This window comes from Physeter macrocephalus, chromosome 1, assembly GCF_002837175.3.
Source record: "Physeter macrocephalus isolate SW-GA chromosome 1, ASM283717v5, whole genome shotgun sequence".
NCBI classification, from domain to species: domain Eukaryota; kingdom Metazoa; phylum Chordata; class Mammalia; order Artiodactyla; family Physeteridae; genus Physeter; species Physeter macrocephalus.
This window is the reverse complement of record NC_041214.2, coordinates 84,922,038-84,936,679: the sequence shown is the minus strand read 5'-3', so window position 1 is coordinate 84,936,679 and position 14,642 is coordinate 84,922,038. Positions and strand designations below refer to the sequence as shown.

The window sequence follows — 14,642 nt, the reverse complement described above, 5'->3', positions numbered from 1 at the left end:
GAGTGCTGATTAGAAATTCGTTCATTTATTAATTCATTTATTTATTCAGCAGTTATTCATGAAGTACCTACCATATGCCAGGTACTCTTCTAGGCTGAAGATACAATCCTGAACCTGAAGGATGCGATCTGTGCCCTCTTGGAGCTTATATTCTGGAAGCCACTAAGAATAGCTAGAAGCAGTCAAAGCTAGAAGGCAGTAGGATGTGATTGTAGTAGTTCTAATGTTTAACTTTGATAAGCCAGGTACTAAGCAGTTTACTTGCATTCATTCATTTAATACTCCTCACCGTCTTAAGTTTAAGGTTATTATCCTCACCTCTTTTATTTTGATTATATTTATTATCCTCATCTTACAGAGGAGGAAACAGAAGTTCAGAGGAGTTAAGCAACTCGCCCCTGTTCGTATCGTTAGTAAGCGGCTGTCTTTGCCACAGTCGGTGCTTAGCCACTATGCCCTATGGGATTCCAAAACAAGAAAGCCGAACCAATGGGCTAGCGAGGGGACAGCACTCTGTTCCTCATCTTCCTTGAGTTAGACTTCAAGTCTCCTTTTCCCGTCATGGACTTGCCTTGACCCTCAGGGCTAACCTCCTGCTGCATTTCCACCCATGAGCCCTGTCTCCTGTCTGCACCACCCTCAGGTAAGGCGCTCCACCACTCTGGGGAAATGCATTGCCTCGGGGGGTGAAGCCCCAGGAACCACACCTTGCAACTCCGCAGGTTCACCAGGTCCTTGGACAGGACAAGAACACAGAGTATCCCATGGTGTCCATATATAATACTTCTACAGATAGATATACTATCGGATGCATCTGAGGCCCCAGGGAAAACAAAGCCTTGATCTTTGATTTTTCTTTTCTGCTATAATCTAAACCAATAATGCAGTTGAAGATAATATAGAGCTGTATCAGGAAATCCTTTTTCACTTTGTGCTGAGCTTGGCTAATGGAGAAGTAACATAGCAACTGATTTTTTTCTTTCTCTGCCTTTGTTAGCAACTAAAACCAGAATGACTATTTTTTTCCTCCTGGCTTCATTTAGGGATTTAAAAACCTTTTGTTCTGGTTCTCTGCAAAATTCTATTGTATCTTTGGGGAGAACGTCTCCTTCCTGCTTTATAATCTTCTGCTATCTGTAGGAAGGAACACGGAATAAACTTCTAAGAGAAAAGCGATCACCTCTGTCACTTGACAAGGACTGAAATGTGAGGTTTTGACAGGTGACAAATTGATTGTGATTAGGGGAATTATTTAAGTCATGAAGGACAAACATGAAGGGTAAGAATTTTTCTGTTTACAGGCGTAAAGCTAAAATGAATCCACAAATTGCTCAACAGCCATATTTTCCAGTGTTTTTCAGAACACATCTCTCCTACTCCAGGTATAGAGGGAATGTTTTCCAGAAGTGATATTCTTGCCACTTTTTAGTTAATATAGTATTATTCAACAAGGTCAGGGGAATTTAAGAGCTAGAAAGAAACTCTGAAATCCCCTAGTCCAAGGAACTCATTGTCCTGTTGGGGAAACTGAGGTCCAGAGAGGAACGCTGCTTGGCAGACGTTAATGGAAGAATGAGATTGCACCCTGAGCCTTGAATCTCCCTCAGTCAATCGTGCTCATGTCTGTAACCTCTGCTGTTTCCACATAATTCCTAGACTTGCGGTAGGAATTCCTAGAGTTGCTCCCCAACCAGACCAGCTGTGCCCAGATCTTTGTGTGAGCTGTAAGAAATACTTAAAATAATTTAATTATTAATGATGAAGAGATCCAACAGCTGCTGCTGCTGCACCTGAAGGCTCGTCATTCTCACACCTTTAGTGATACCTCGTTTATCAAACAGCACAATAAGACAATAACTTCACCAAATGAAAAATACTGACATAAAGTATCTCAAAAAAAAAAAATGCCCTTTTCTTTTAGAAAAAAAAATGTCAAAATGAAACCCATGTTTTCATAATGTAAAATTATACTTCTTCCTTTAAAACTCTCCTTTTTTCATGATACATAAAATATTGAAAGGGCCCAACTGCAAACTTAACCATTGGTAATCTACATATATGTACACGTGTATCTCCATAGATTTCTTGAGGACTTCCTGGAATAATTTTGGCTGGAAGCGGATTAGAAAGAGGAAGAAGAAGTTAAGCTTATTTTCCATCTAAAAATTAATTTAGAAGATCGTTATAACCATACTTACCTTTTAATTAGGTGTATAAAGTTTTAATAAAATTAATAAATAGCAGTCACAGAGCAGCATTACCCAAAAAGTGGTCCATGGTCTAGTACTCCCATAAGACAATCTGTTAAAAATGGATACTGTGGTCAAATGAATTTGAAAAATGCAAATAATATAGTCCCTTGAAAATTTACAATCCATATTAGCTTTTTATGGCTCTGAGGTGTCCTGCCGTCAAGACAAATGCATTTTCCAAGCTATTTTAATACAGAGTCTTTTTAATTTTTCATGGAACACATTTTGGAAAATCATGCCACAGATAATACTTTTTAAAAGATCAATAAGAAGTATTTAAAAAATTATGACTACATTGAAAACCGAGAAGTAAAAGCAAGCAAACTAGTCTTCGCTTGTGGTACCGTCAGGTCTAGACTTGTGCTTTAAACAAACACAAAGGCAGGCATAAAACATGAAGTAACTGTTTTCAGACATTGGATAACAGGCAGCTCAAGAATCTGACTCCTAAGAGAAGAAAAAGTCATTAAGTGAGCCCTTGATGGATGGATGGCCTTTAGCCTGGGGCACTGTCTGGGAGCGGGGAGGGGAAGCCCAAGCAGTTTCACTGATCTGACTGAAGAGCAGAGATCAGAGTAGGGATGCTGAGGCAGCTGGGACTTGTGGGCCAGGGTACCAGGAGCAGGGAGTCACACAGAGAAGGAGCTCGAGAAATCCACCTATTGGTCCTCTTATCTTCGTCCAAATACAATTCTTACACACAGCGCAGCTCAGTGAGACTGGCAGAAAACAGCTATGGGGGTTCTGTGAGCTCACGGGAGGTTTTGGACTTCCCACAGAGCACGACCATCCCGAGTGAAGAGACTTTGTTGAACACTGTGGGCTTTCGCCTGGGAGCCAGTGGGACCAGGCTCTCCACTAAGGGCTGCGCTAGACCCCATCTAACAAAGCTTAAAAACAAGCCTCCAAGGTATCCCGCTGATCTGGCAGTCAATTATTCCTGCCGTAAAAAAATTCAACACTCCTTCCTGGAAGAAAAACAACCGGACTCTTAAAAATGCAGCATTTCCAACGTCTAGCATATAATTTAAAAATTACTAGGTAGTTATCTTTAAAAAGCCAAAAAGATGTGGCCCATAACAGGGGGAAGTGAGTAGTAGTCAATAGGAACAGACCCAGAGGTGAATGAGGGGTTGAAATGAGCAAACAAATGCTTAAAACAGCTCTTCTATTTAGGTTTATAGACTTCAAGGAAGATAGACATAATAAGTGAACAAATGGAAATAAACTGAAAACTCCCATTATGCTTGCAAGGACATATTATTCCTTTCAGCAAAGACTTTTAAAATCATCTAGTTATTAATTATCAGTATTTTCTATAGGAAAGTTTTCAGTCTTATATTGAGATTCTGTACTTGAATTTTGCAGATTTTGAGGGTTTAAAAGAACCCCCAGAGCAGTTTAAAAAAATCCTATAAGCTGTGTCTGAAAAACACATAGAAATCATATCTAGACATATTAGAACTTGGCTGTTAATGGCAAGTTATAAATGATTCATTAGCTGGCAAACTATGGGGAGTCAAAAAGAATAGTTTCTTAGTGAGAAGCAATGAGAGAAAATATTTCAAAACTAAAATACGAAGCAAGGGCAAGTAGTTGATAAAGATGGTCCACCATAGAAGAGTTTCATAAAATTTCATCTTCAGTCAAAGCCAGCTCTTCACATTCCAGGAGACATTGGCCTCCCCAGATTTGATCTTTCCAATTCGGCTGCCGGTAAGCATAGCAGAGCCCCAACTTTTGTAGACAAGCTTCTGTTGCAAATCTTATAAGATCCTCTAGATCTTGGGTCAGGAAGGTCAAACAGGTACTGCTAAATGAGGGTGTGTGTGTGTGTGTGTGTGTGTGTATGTGTGTGTGTGTGTGTGTGTGTGTGTGTGTGTGTGTGTGTAAAGAGGTGTTGTGTCCTATAGCCTGTAGATTGTCCTTGCAGGAATGAAGTTCTAGCTCTACTCCTGAACACAGTGCCATAACAAGGGCAGGGTCGGGGACTGGGCAGAGCTGTGGTCCATCCTGAAAGGGGTGGTATATGATCACTGATATGGTTTACAATCACTAGCACATGGTAGTAATAAAAAAGTAGGTTGACTTTTTGTTGGTTTTAGTATTTTTAAAATTCTCTGTAGGGATTATTTCCACTGCCCCCTCTCTCAAAACTTATCCCACTGCCTGAATAGTTTGCTTGTTACTTTCACAGGCCATCCTGTATTTAATCAGGCATTAAATAGTCAATTGGGATAGTGCTCTTACACTCTTTGCTCTGCAGCAGACTTCATTAAAGGACTGAGTTTATCTCCAGGGCTTTAATCTGTATTATATGGACTTATTTCTAATTGTCTTCAACAGATAAAATGTTCCCCTGTGTAGATTCTAAGAATGATTTTATAGAAAATCTGGTAAATTTAATACTGTTCTATTTATATAGCAACACGTAAATCATTTAAAAATTTATTTCATTTAAATCTCTTAGTGCTTTTCTATCCTTATAGACACAGATGGATATTATTATTTTCATTTGACACATGTTGAAACTAAGGCCCAGAAAGTGATTGTCTAAAGTACCAAAGTTCCTTAATGACAGTGAGGGGACTAGACTCCAGCTTCTTATTACCCACCTCTTTTCTTTTCACTGAATTATACTACATCACTTATATGTCTATCCAAGTTAATTACTCCTTTTAATAAGACTATCAAGAAAAGTATTTTGGGAGATATATGTATATGTATAGCTGATTCACTTTGTTATGAAGCAGAAACTAACACACCATTGTAAAGCAATTATACTCCAATAAAGAGATTTTTTTTAAAAAGTATTTTGTAGGGACTTCCCTGGTGGCGCAGTGGTTGCGCGTCCGCCTGCCGATGCAGAGGAACCGGGTTCTATTTTGTAAATTTAGATTTTTATCTTTAACATTCCCATTTAACCAGTAGGAAAGCCAGAGCTCAGGGATGTTAACCAGCTTGCAGGAGATAGATGGTTCATTGACAGGACAGGGAGTAGAATACAGGTCCTCTATTTTGTTCATTGCGCCACGGCCAACCTGGGCTCTGGGATTTTGCAGGATCACTGGTTTCCATAAGTCCTAGGAAAGAGAATTTTACACCCAGGAATAACAGAGTCATAACAAACATTATATAAGATAATTAGATCTCCTGGTGTCTTTGCTGCTTTAAATATCTTAGATCAAGCTGCAGTTAAATGCCCTAAGGCAGGGACTTAAGCTCTATACCAAGAGAAAGGTCTAACAACTAAGACTGGGAGTGTGTCTTGTATGGATGCAAGACTGGCCTACTAAGAATGGCTCGCCTTGTGGCGGGAATGGAAAGGTAGGAGGAAGGGATCTGGAGGAAAGTCTGCTCTCCCTGGGCCAGAAGGATGGTGGGAAAAGGAAGGTACACAGGGCACAAAGACAGTTGGGGGTAGTGGGCAGACCCAAGTGTCCTGACTTCTCAGCTCTGGGCTTCAGCCTGCAGAGAGGAGATGTATTAGTTAAGCTCTGGTGAAGCCTGAGAGCAGAGCGAACATTGTTCATTCCCATTTCTGACTCTGGGAAGAGATCCCCTGGTGGGCTGAATTCCACATACCGACCATGCCAAAATAAATTTGGCGATGGGTGGCGCTCGGGCGCTGGGGGCTAGCATGCCGAGGGGCGAGGGGCGGGGGGCAGGGGCAGGGGGTGGGGCGGGCCGTTAGGTCGCTCTCCCTGCTGGGAAGTGTAGTTTCTCCCTCCGGGTCTTTCTGGGGTGGGGAGGTTCTGGGCTACCTCCGCGTAGCTACCCCGCACGCCCTCCCCACCTCGGCCACGGCTCTGCGCGGCCGGTCTGCGCATGACAGACTGAGGTTCCTTCGGCCAGTTTCCCGGGACTTCGAGAGGGGACGGGGCGGGGATGGGCATCTGGGGCACTGGCGGCTGCCGTTTCGGTCGCTGAGAGCCAGCCCTATAGCCCTAGTCCTTCCAACACGCTCGGCCTCCCCGCTTTCAGAGCACCCGCTCCCAGGATTAGACACCGACTCGGCCAGAGGGGCAGATCCCCCGACCAATTTTTTCCCTCCTCTTCAGCGCCTTCCCCTTCCCATCCCTGAGCCCGGCTTTCCTGGGTTTCCAGCCGGCCCCTCACCCTCAAAGCAGACGCGGAATTGGAGGAGGGAGTTTGGCCAGGGATGGCACTTAACAAACTCCTTGGGGACCTAGATTCCCAGGCAAGAATGGCAGTGATCCAGTACGGACTGGGGACCCAGTCAGGCAGCCTAGAAAGAGGGAGATTATACAAACAGATGTAAAGACCCACTTAACAACATGTGTGAACCTGTATACAAGGCTGGGACAGGATATGAGGTGCGAAGAATCCAGTTTCAACTTATCAGAAAAAGATGCCATCTCAATCTTTGTTTGTGTTTATTTTCCACTGACCCTGTGGGTGAAGATATCCTTGACCATTACTCCATCTGAATATGTTCCAGCTCATCCGATGTTACATCACCAGGTTGAAAGGTATGGAGATCACCACAAGGATTTGGAGAAGAGTCCTAATAGTTATTAAAATTCTGGACTAGATCTACTAGGAAATGTAGGTGGACTATAAGGCCAGGGATGGCACTTAACAAACTCCTTGGGGACCTAGATTCCCAGGCAAGAATGGCAGTGATCCAGTACGGACTGGGGACCCAGTCAGGCAGCCTAGAAAGAGGGAGATTATACAAACAGATGTAAAGACCCACTTAACAACATGTGTGAACCTGTATACAAGGCTGGGACAGGATATGAGGTGCGAAGAATCCAGTTTCAACTTATCAGAAAAAGATGCCATCTCAATCTTTGTTTGTGTTTATTTTCCACTGACCCTGTGGGTGAAGATATCCTTGACCATTACTCCATCTGAATATGTTCCAGCTCATCCGATGTTACATCACCAGGTTGAAAGGTATGGAGATCACCACAAGGATTTGGAGAAGAGTCCTAATAGTTATTAAAATTCTGGACTAGATCTACTAGGAAATGTAGGTGGACTATAAGGCACTTGCCCAACAACTGCTCAAGAAGTTTTAGGTTACTATCAAGAAACATCAGGCTGTAAAGTGGTTAAGACTTCACTAATTTATTGGTGGATTTTTATTTTATCTTTGAGAAAAAGATAACTGTTTCCAGCAAGGCTTCTAAAAAATTCCATGGAAATCTATATCGTGTTGAAGGAATAATTCCGGAATAAACATCTAAACTATCTGATTTCCTCTACAAACCTGAAAACAGAATTACATGGGACAAATCATTGAAAAGCGTACAGCATGGTACAAAAAATTGATTCGGACACATTCATGTGTCATACCATTACACAAAGTTTTGCCATGGGCTCAATAACCCCCGGGACTTTATCGACTTAGTGTATTTGAAGCACTACAAAGGGAATATGGATATTATCAGTTCTACCAGAGTGGATTTTCCAGCACATCCTCCATCTTCAAATTATATTCGTGGTTGTAACCATGCTTGTGGCTATATGTATTCACCTCTGCCAGAGAACCCAGCATATTCCAAACTAGTGATATTTGTCCAGAAAGAAATGAGAGGAAAATTGGCCCCGTCAATAATTTAAGCAACCATGTCTTCCAATTTAGTAAGCTTCATCCTCAATGTAAAAGATGGAATAAAGGCAAACAAAATTCCATCAGGACGTGGATGTCATCATAATGGGCATTCGTCATTCCTAAAGAAGAAATGAGGCCATTTAAAATCACGTGCGGCAGTTACTGCCTTTTATTTCTAAGTCAATATGCATAAATACTGTTACACTATTCTAAACAGTATTCTTGAACAAACTACTGAAGATACTTTGTGAAAATAAGAGCTCATAGTTGTACAAGAGAAGCATTAAATATAGTTTTTAATCTCAAATAAATAAATAAATTTGGCAACACAATTAGATAGAGAAAGGCCATGATATTTAGTTTCCCTAAGCAGTTCTAAATCCTCATTTAGAATATACCACATTATTTCTATTTAAATACTAAGCACTTTTAGATGATCTGAAGAAGACCATGAGGCCAGGGGCTCCTATAGATGTAGAACTGCCTTACATCCTAGAAGGAAATCTCAAGAATGGCTGATTTTTTGAGGCAGATGTCTTGCCCCAGGACCATATAGCAAGGGGAGGGGAAACTCCACAGTAAAAGTTGGACTGAACTGACTGTTTCAGGGGGCCAGAGAGAGGGCATAGAGACTCAGAAGGGTCTAAAATGTGAGTAAGAGCTAAGATAAGGTAGAGGCAGCCAGGGAGCATCACTAGATTAACCAATCCCAGAGAGAAACCAAGCCCAGAGAGAAATACCGGTTGACGGATATTAGCTGCAATCAATGACAAAGACAATGCCTCAGAAACCAGAGGAACCAGCAGATGGTACAAGGAAACCATGTGGATCTGCTGATTCTCCTGCCTTCCTCCATATCAAGATGTCACATAATCCCCTTTTCTCCACTCACACAAGCACCTCAAACTTCCAATCTTTTTTTTTTTTTTTTGGTTGGTCATATTCTTTTTTTTTAAACTGAGGTATAGCTGATTTGCAATATTATGTAATTTTTAGGTATACAGCATAGTGATTCACAAGCAGATAATCTTAGAGAAACAGAAGCAAGGAAAAGGCAGGTAGTGTATTTTGCCTTAAAGTAGAACGTTATCTCTAGGAACCGTTTAAATCATTGCATCCGATTAGAATTTTTTTTTTAATTTTGAAATTATCTCAAACTTACAGAAGAGTTGCAAGTATCATACAAAAACTTTTCCCCCTCTGAACTATTTGAGAATATGTTGCTGACATCATACTTTTTTAACCTCCCCACCAATATTTCCAAAAAACAAGAAAATTCTTCCCCATGAACACAGCACAACCATTAAAATCAGGAAATTCACATTGATAAATTGCCACCATTTCCTCCTCAGGCTCCATTCAAATTTCACCAATTGTCACAATAATGTCCTTTATCCTTTATAGCAAAAGGATACAGTTCGGAATCACACAATGCATATCTATTTAATTATTTCTATCCTGAAACACTTTCGTGGCCTTGAAGTTTTGAAGATTACTGCTTAGTTATTTGGTAGAATATCCCTCGATTTATGTTTCCTCACTACTAGATCTAGGTTATTCATCTCTGGCAGGAATATCACAGGAGTGATGCTGTGTTCTTCTCATCGCGTATGATCTTCAATTTGTTCCATTACTGTTGATGTGCACTTTGATCACTCAGTTAGAGTATGCCAGACTTATCCACTGTAGAGCTGATCTTTTCCCCTTTGTAATTAACAGGCATTTCAAGGTACCTTGAAATTATGTAAATATCCTCTTCTTCCTCACACTTTCAGTTTATTCGTTTATTGACTCATAGTCAACATGTATATAATGTGGCTTATAATCTTTTACTATCATTGCTTATTTTGATGCTCTGTGTCCTTCTGATGTGTCCACATCATTCTTTGAGCACTTCCTTAGCTTTCTAGCACAATCATATGCTCTAAGCTCTAACACCTACCCTGCTTGGACCCACCAATTTTTATTCAGGATCGAAATGGTCAGGAGAGGAAGAGAAGGAAAGGACAAGCTGGCAAGTTCCAAGTTCAAGCAGACAAGCTAATTTCTATCCTCATTAGCTCCCTATCCAACGTGTGGGATTTAAAAGGAGACAAAATCAACTGCTTACCCTCTGCTAAAGTGAATGGGAGTGTGAAGAAATTTAAAACCTTGCTACCTGTATCTTATAAGGGAGACCTGTGTTCACAGCTCCCTGAGACTGTCAGTTCTTGGTTGGTTACTTACGTTACACCTTTTGTTCCCTCTTCTGTAGTGTTTAGCAACAGATCTTTGAAGCAGAGCAGTAACATGAACCTGTTTTACGATCTTCAATAATGGAAGAACTGGTGACATGGTAATACTTTTCTAATGTCAGTTGGAGAGATGGCCACAAAAAGGAAGGTAGAATGGAGGAGTCACCGAAAAGGTAAACAAGCCCCAAACTCTGAAGTTTGTTTAGGGAAGAACAAGTGATGGAGAAAACCAAGACTTGTCCAGAACCAAAAGGAGTCCTGGGCTTAAGAAGCTTGAGAACCAGGGGACAGTGTGGCCTCCAATAGCAGCTTGTCACCACTTCCCCACTATTTCCTAGAGATTATGAGCCAGGGGGCAACACTTAGTACTTCTGTACTCTCAAAGGAGCTGCTTTTTAAAATGAAAATACACCCTAGGAATAATAAAATTTTAACAATATTTCTTCTCTAGAGAATGACATTTTGAAAGATATACATTATCTAAGTTTTTACCTTTCTGATATGTTGGAATTTTTACTATGTATTATTTTGTAATCAGAAAAATTGCAGACATGTAAGAAATAGAAAGAATAAAATAATGGATGAGGAACTAGGTAGTTTCATTAAAATATTGCATTCAGTTTTTTCCTTTTTTCTGAAGTATAACATTATACTTAGTAAAATGTGTAAATCTTAGGTGTAGAACTGGGGAATTTTTACATTTGTATACTTTCCAGCAACTACCATCCAGATCAAGATAGAGAATATTTCTATCACCTAAGAGAATTTCTTCCTACCTCTTCCCAGCCAATCCCCCAACCAAGGTCACCACCACTTTGACTTGTATCACATAGATTAGGGTCAGGAAGCAGCCTTCAGCTCTGACTTGACCACTAATGTATAGTGCCAATGTATACAAGTCCCTCTTCCTCTGTGTGTCCCAGGAAATAGACTAAATGACCTTTATGGATCCTTTCAGTTCTATTATTCCAAGAAAGAAATGATAAGTAACGTCTTTTCCCCCAAGGGTCCTTAGTAAATGAGCAGTAAAAAGCATCTCCCAACTTCCAGACCTAACTCCATCTACTAAGCCAGAGGGCTTCTGTGTAAATTAGTTCCTAAAGTTGAATCAAGTAGAGTTATTTAAAAGAGAAGGTGATATTGAATTCTGAAATATTAGATTAATGCTTCATTCTTTTCTTTTTTTTTTTTTTTACTATTTACTATACACCGAACATCACTCTGGCAGGCAATCAGCTCAGCTCGGGAGACAATGATGGTCACAGCAGTTCTTGCTCCTTGGTCTAGTGAAGGAATGAAAACACAGCCCAATCTCATTTAGTGTGGAATCTAAAAAAACTGAACTCATAGATACAGAGAATAGATTGGTTGCCAGAAGCTAGGGGTGGGGGTGGGCAAAAGGGGTGAAGGTGGTCAAAATTTCCAGTTATAAGATAAATGAATCCTGGGATTGTGTACAGCATGGTGGCTATAATTAATAATACTGTATTGCATATTGAAAGTTGCTAAGAGAGGAGATCTTAAAAGTTCTTATCACAAGAAAAAAACTTTTATAACTATGGGAGGTGATGGATGTTAACTAGACTTATCATGGCAATCATTTCACAATATATACATATATCAAGTCATTATGTCATACACCTTAAACAAATACAATATTATATGTCAATTATATCTCAGTAAGACTCGAAGAAGGAAAAGAAAGAAACACAAGTCCAAGTGACTGTAATGGAAGGAAGAATTTCTAGGGGCCTCAAGAGAGAAACCAAGTTCTAAGGGAGAAAACTCACTTTCAGCTGGGTGAAACAGGTGATGAGAACACCTTTATGGAGGGGGTTGACCAGAAAGCTGGACCTTGAATGAAGAGCAGCAGTTGGATACACAGAAAGTTAGTTCCAAAAATGTCCTAATCTCACAGAAGATGATAGGCTCCATTCTCCAGAGCATTCACAGCATATTCTTTTTTCAGCAAGATTAATGGTTTTGTGCTGAGGTCTTCATAGATTTTACCTGATTTGTATCTGCAAATAAACAAGTCCTCATTAGGGAAACTATATTTGTGTAACAGATTGACATCAACAGATCCTTCATATGTCATATCAACAGATCAAGGTTTAAAGAGAAAATCATGTGTCCAGAGAGCCTTCAAATCAGTGATTCCACTCACAACCCTCTAGGCTATGTTCTGTCCACCTGGAGGGCTCTAAGGTTTTCTGGTTAGGCTGGACAGTAGATGGCTTTCACCAATGCCACAGGAGTGGAGGAAAGTAGTTCATCATAAATGCTGTCTCTTCCTTGTATTGCTGGTGTGAAACCTTCCTTCATGATTTGACATTTGTGTTATTGACTCTGAAAGCACTGAGTGACCAGAGGCCTCACTTCCTTACCAGTTTCCATGTCAAAAGCCATGTCCTGAGATCTTCAGATTCAAGCTCACTTGGGGTGCTCCTCTGTGTGAAAAAATCCCTTTATGAAGGCAATGAATCAGAAACCACATGGCTGAGATCTCCAGGGAAGACTGGGAAAGGGCAAGTCACAATGATTGATTTTCTTATATCTATTTATTCATTTTAAATAATATGGTTTAAAAATTATTAACTCTAGATTACCCACAATTCAAATTGCATTATCTGAAACTCTTTATTACTAGTAAAAGGAAATCATTTCCTTTTTAATAAACATGTACCGAGCTCTACTTATGTGCTAGGAGTTGATATTCTATGAAAATGCAAAAGACAGATCATAGTTTCTCATTATTACGTATCCAAATTCTTCAAATGGTTATCAAGCATCTTTTATGTCCAAGGCACTTTTCTTTTTTTTTTTTAACTTTTTATTTTATATTGGAGTATAGCCGATTAACAATGTTGTGATAGTTTCAGGTGCATAGCAAAGTGACTCAACCATACATATACATGTATCCATTCTCCTCCAGACTCCCCTCCCATCCAGGATGCCAAATAACATTGAGCAGAGTTCCCTGTGCTATATAGTAGGTCCCCAAGGCACTTTTCTAGGTGCAAGGGAAAGAGATAGGTGAGCCAGAGACCCTCAGGTGTCATCTCTTACAATTCCCCCATTTTTTAGATGAAGAAATCATAGCTCAGAGAGGTTATTTAATTTTACCAAGGTCACATAGCTAGTAAGTTGCAAAGCCCAGAATGTTCTCTCCTAGATTGGTAGGTTTTTCCATTACCCCCCCCAAAAAAAAGAAAGAAAGAAATTGACTTTTTCATAGGAATAAAAGCAAACCTGACAGATGTTTTCCTGAAATGGGCCTATGGTTTGATAGACTAAGAACTGTTGACTAAAGAAATCACATTATCTCTTCTCAAGAAAACAGTATGGATGACATTGGATTCACCAGAACACAGGGTCAGTTTGCACAGGTTGGATGGGAGAGTCTCACTCCCCAGCTCAGTCCATTAGGAAAGAATACATATTGCTGAGAGCAGGACATTTTGCTATGGGGTTCAATTTGTAAGAATTTATTTATAACAAGTAAAAATGGAAAGAATCAGAATATGATTTGTTCCTAAAAGGGACAATTGCTACCCATTGTGTAATGGCAATTACCCTAGGTCAGCTGCATAACTGGAACCAGAAATAGTTTGGAGCTAATCAGTACTTTTTTTCCTTCATTTTCTACCCCAGTCTTCATCAGTTGAAATGTGACTGCTGCTATCATCCAGGTATATATAAAATAGATAAGCAACAAGGATTTACTGTATAGCATAGAGAACTATATTTACTATCTTATAATAACCTATAATGGAAAATAATCTGAAAAATATATACATATAATTGAATCACTTTGCTGTACACCTGAAACTAACAGAATATTGTAAACCAATTAAACTTCAATTGAAAAATATAAAAAACACTAAAGCTCTCTCAAAGTTCATACTTGGTCTCTAGATTTAAAATTCCCTTTTGCACCCAAGAACTTTCCTTAACACATAAGTGAAAGAACTGCTAATATTTATTGAGTGTTTACTACATTCTAAGCATGTCCTAAATACTTTACAATATTTTAAATAATCCCCTCAAACAAACCTATGAAATGGGTATTTTTAGTATATCCATTTTACAAAGAGGAAACCAAGGAACAAAACCATGAAAATTTGTCCCAGGCCATGCTGCTAGTAAGTGATAGAGCTGGGACTGGAACCCAAGCAGTCTTGCTTTATAGACAAATTCTTTTTTTTTTGGAAGTCCAAGTTTCCTCAGTCTTAAGAGGGAACCACAGGGAAAGGTGATCTTAGATATTGTTATATCTGGATGTGATGTCATGTTTGGGATTTCTGTCATCTTGCTACTAGCTCTAGGGTGAAGCAATGTTCTCTTTAACATTATGAGCTGCCGAATAAACTATAGACAAATTCTTAATCATCAGTGGTAACAATATATCTGAAGAAATAAATGAAGATTTGGCCTTAACACTTGCAAGGGATGATAAAAGCTCCAACTTGCTATTGGATCTGGATCAGGAGGTGGTGCACTGAAATATCACGTGGCCAGCAGAGCCAGAGGACAGGTGAAAGCCCTGGGCTAGGGAGTGCTGAGCAGCAA

At 39.9% G+C, this 14,642-nt stretch overlaps 1 protein-coding gene across 1 annotated transcript; it reads left to right on the top strand.

The window, feature by feature from the left end:
• Positions 1-2,833: 2,833 nt before the first annotated feature.
• LOC102985492 (stAR-related lipid transfer protein 6-like) lies at positions 2,834-7,970 on the top strand. The gene is given in 6 exon segments (XM_055085416.1): positions 2,834-3,162; positions 3,899-3,968; positions 7,256-7,277; positions 7,280-7,340; positions 7,554-7,606; positions 7,609-7,970. Coding segments are annotated over 6 exon segments (897 nt in total).
• The last annotated feature ends 6,672 nt before the right edge of the window (positions 7,971-14,642 follow it).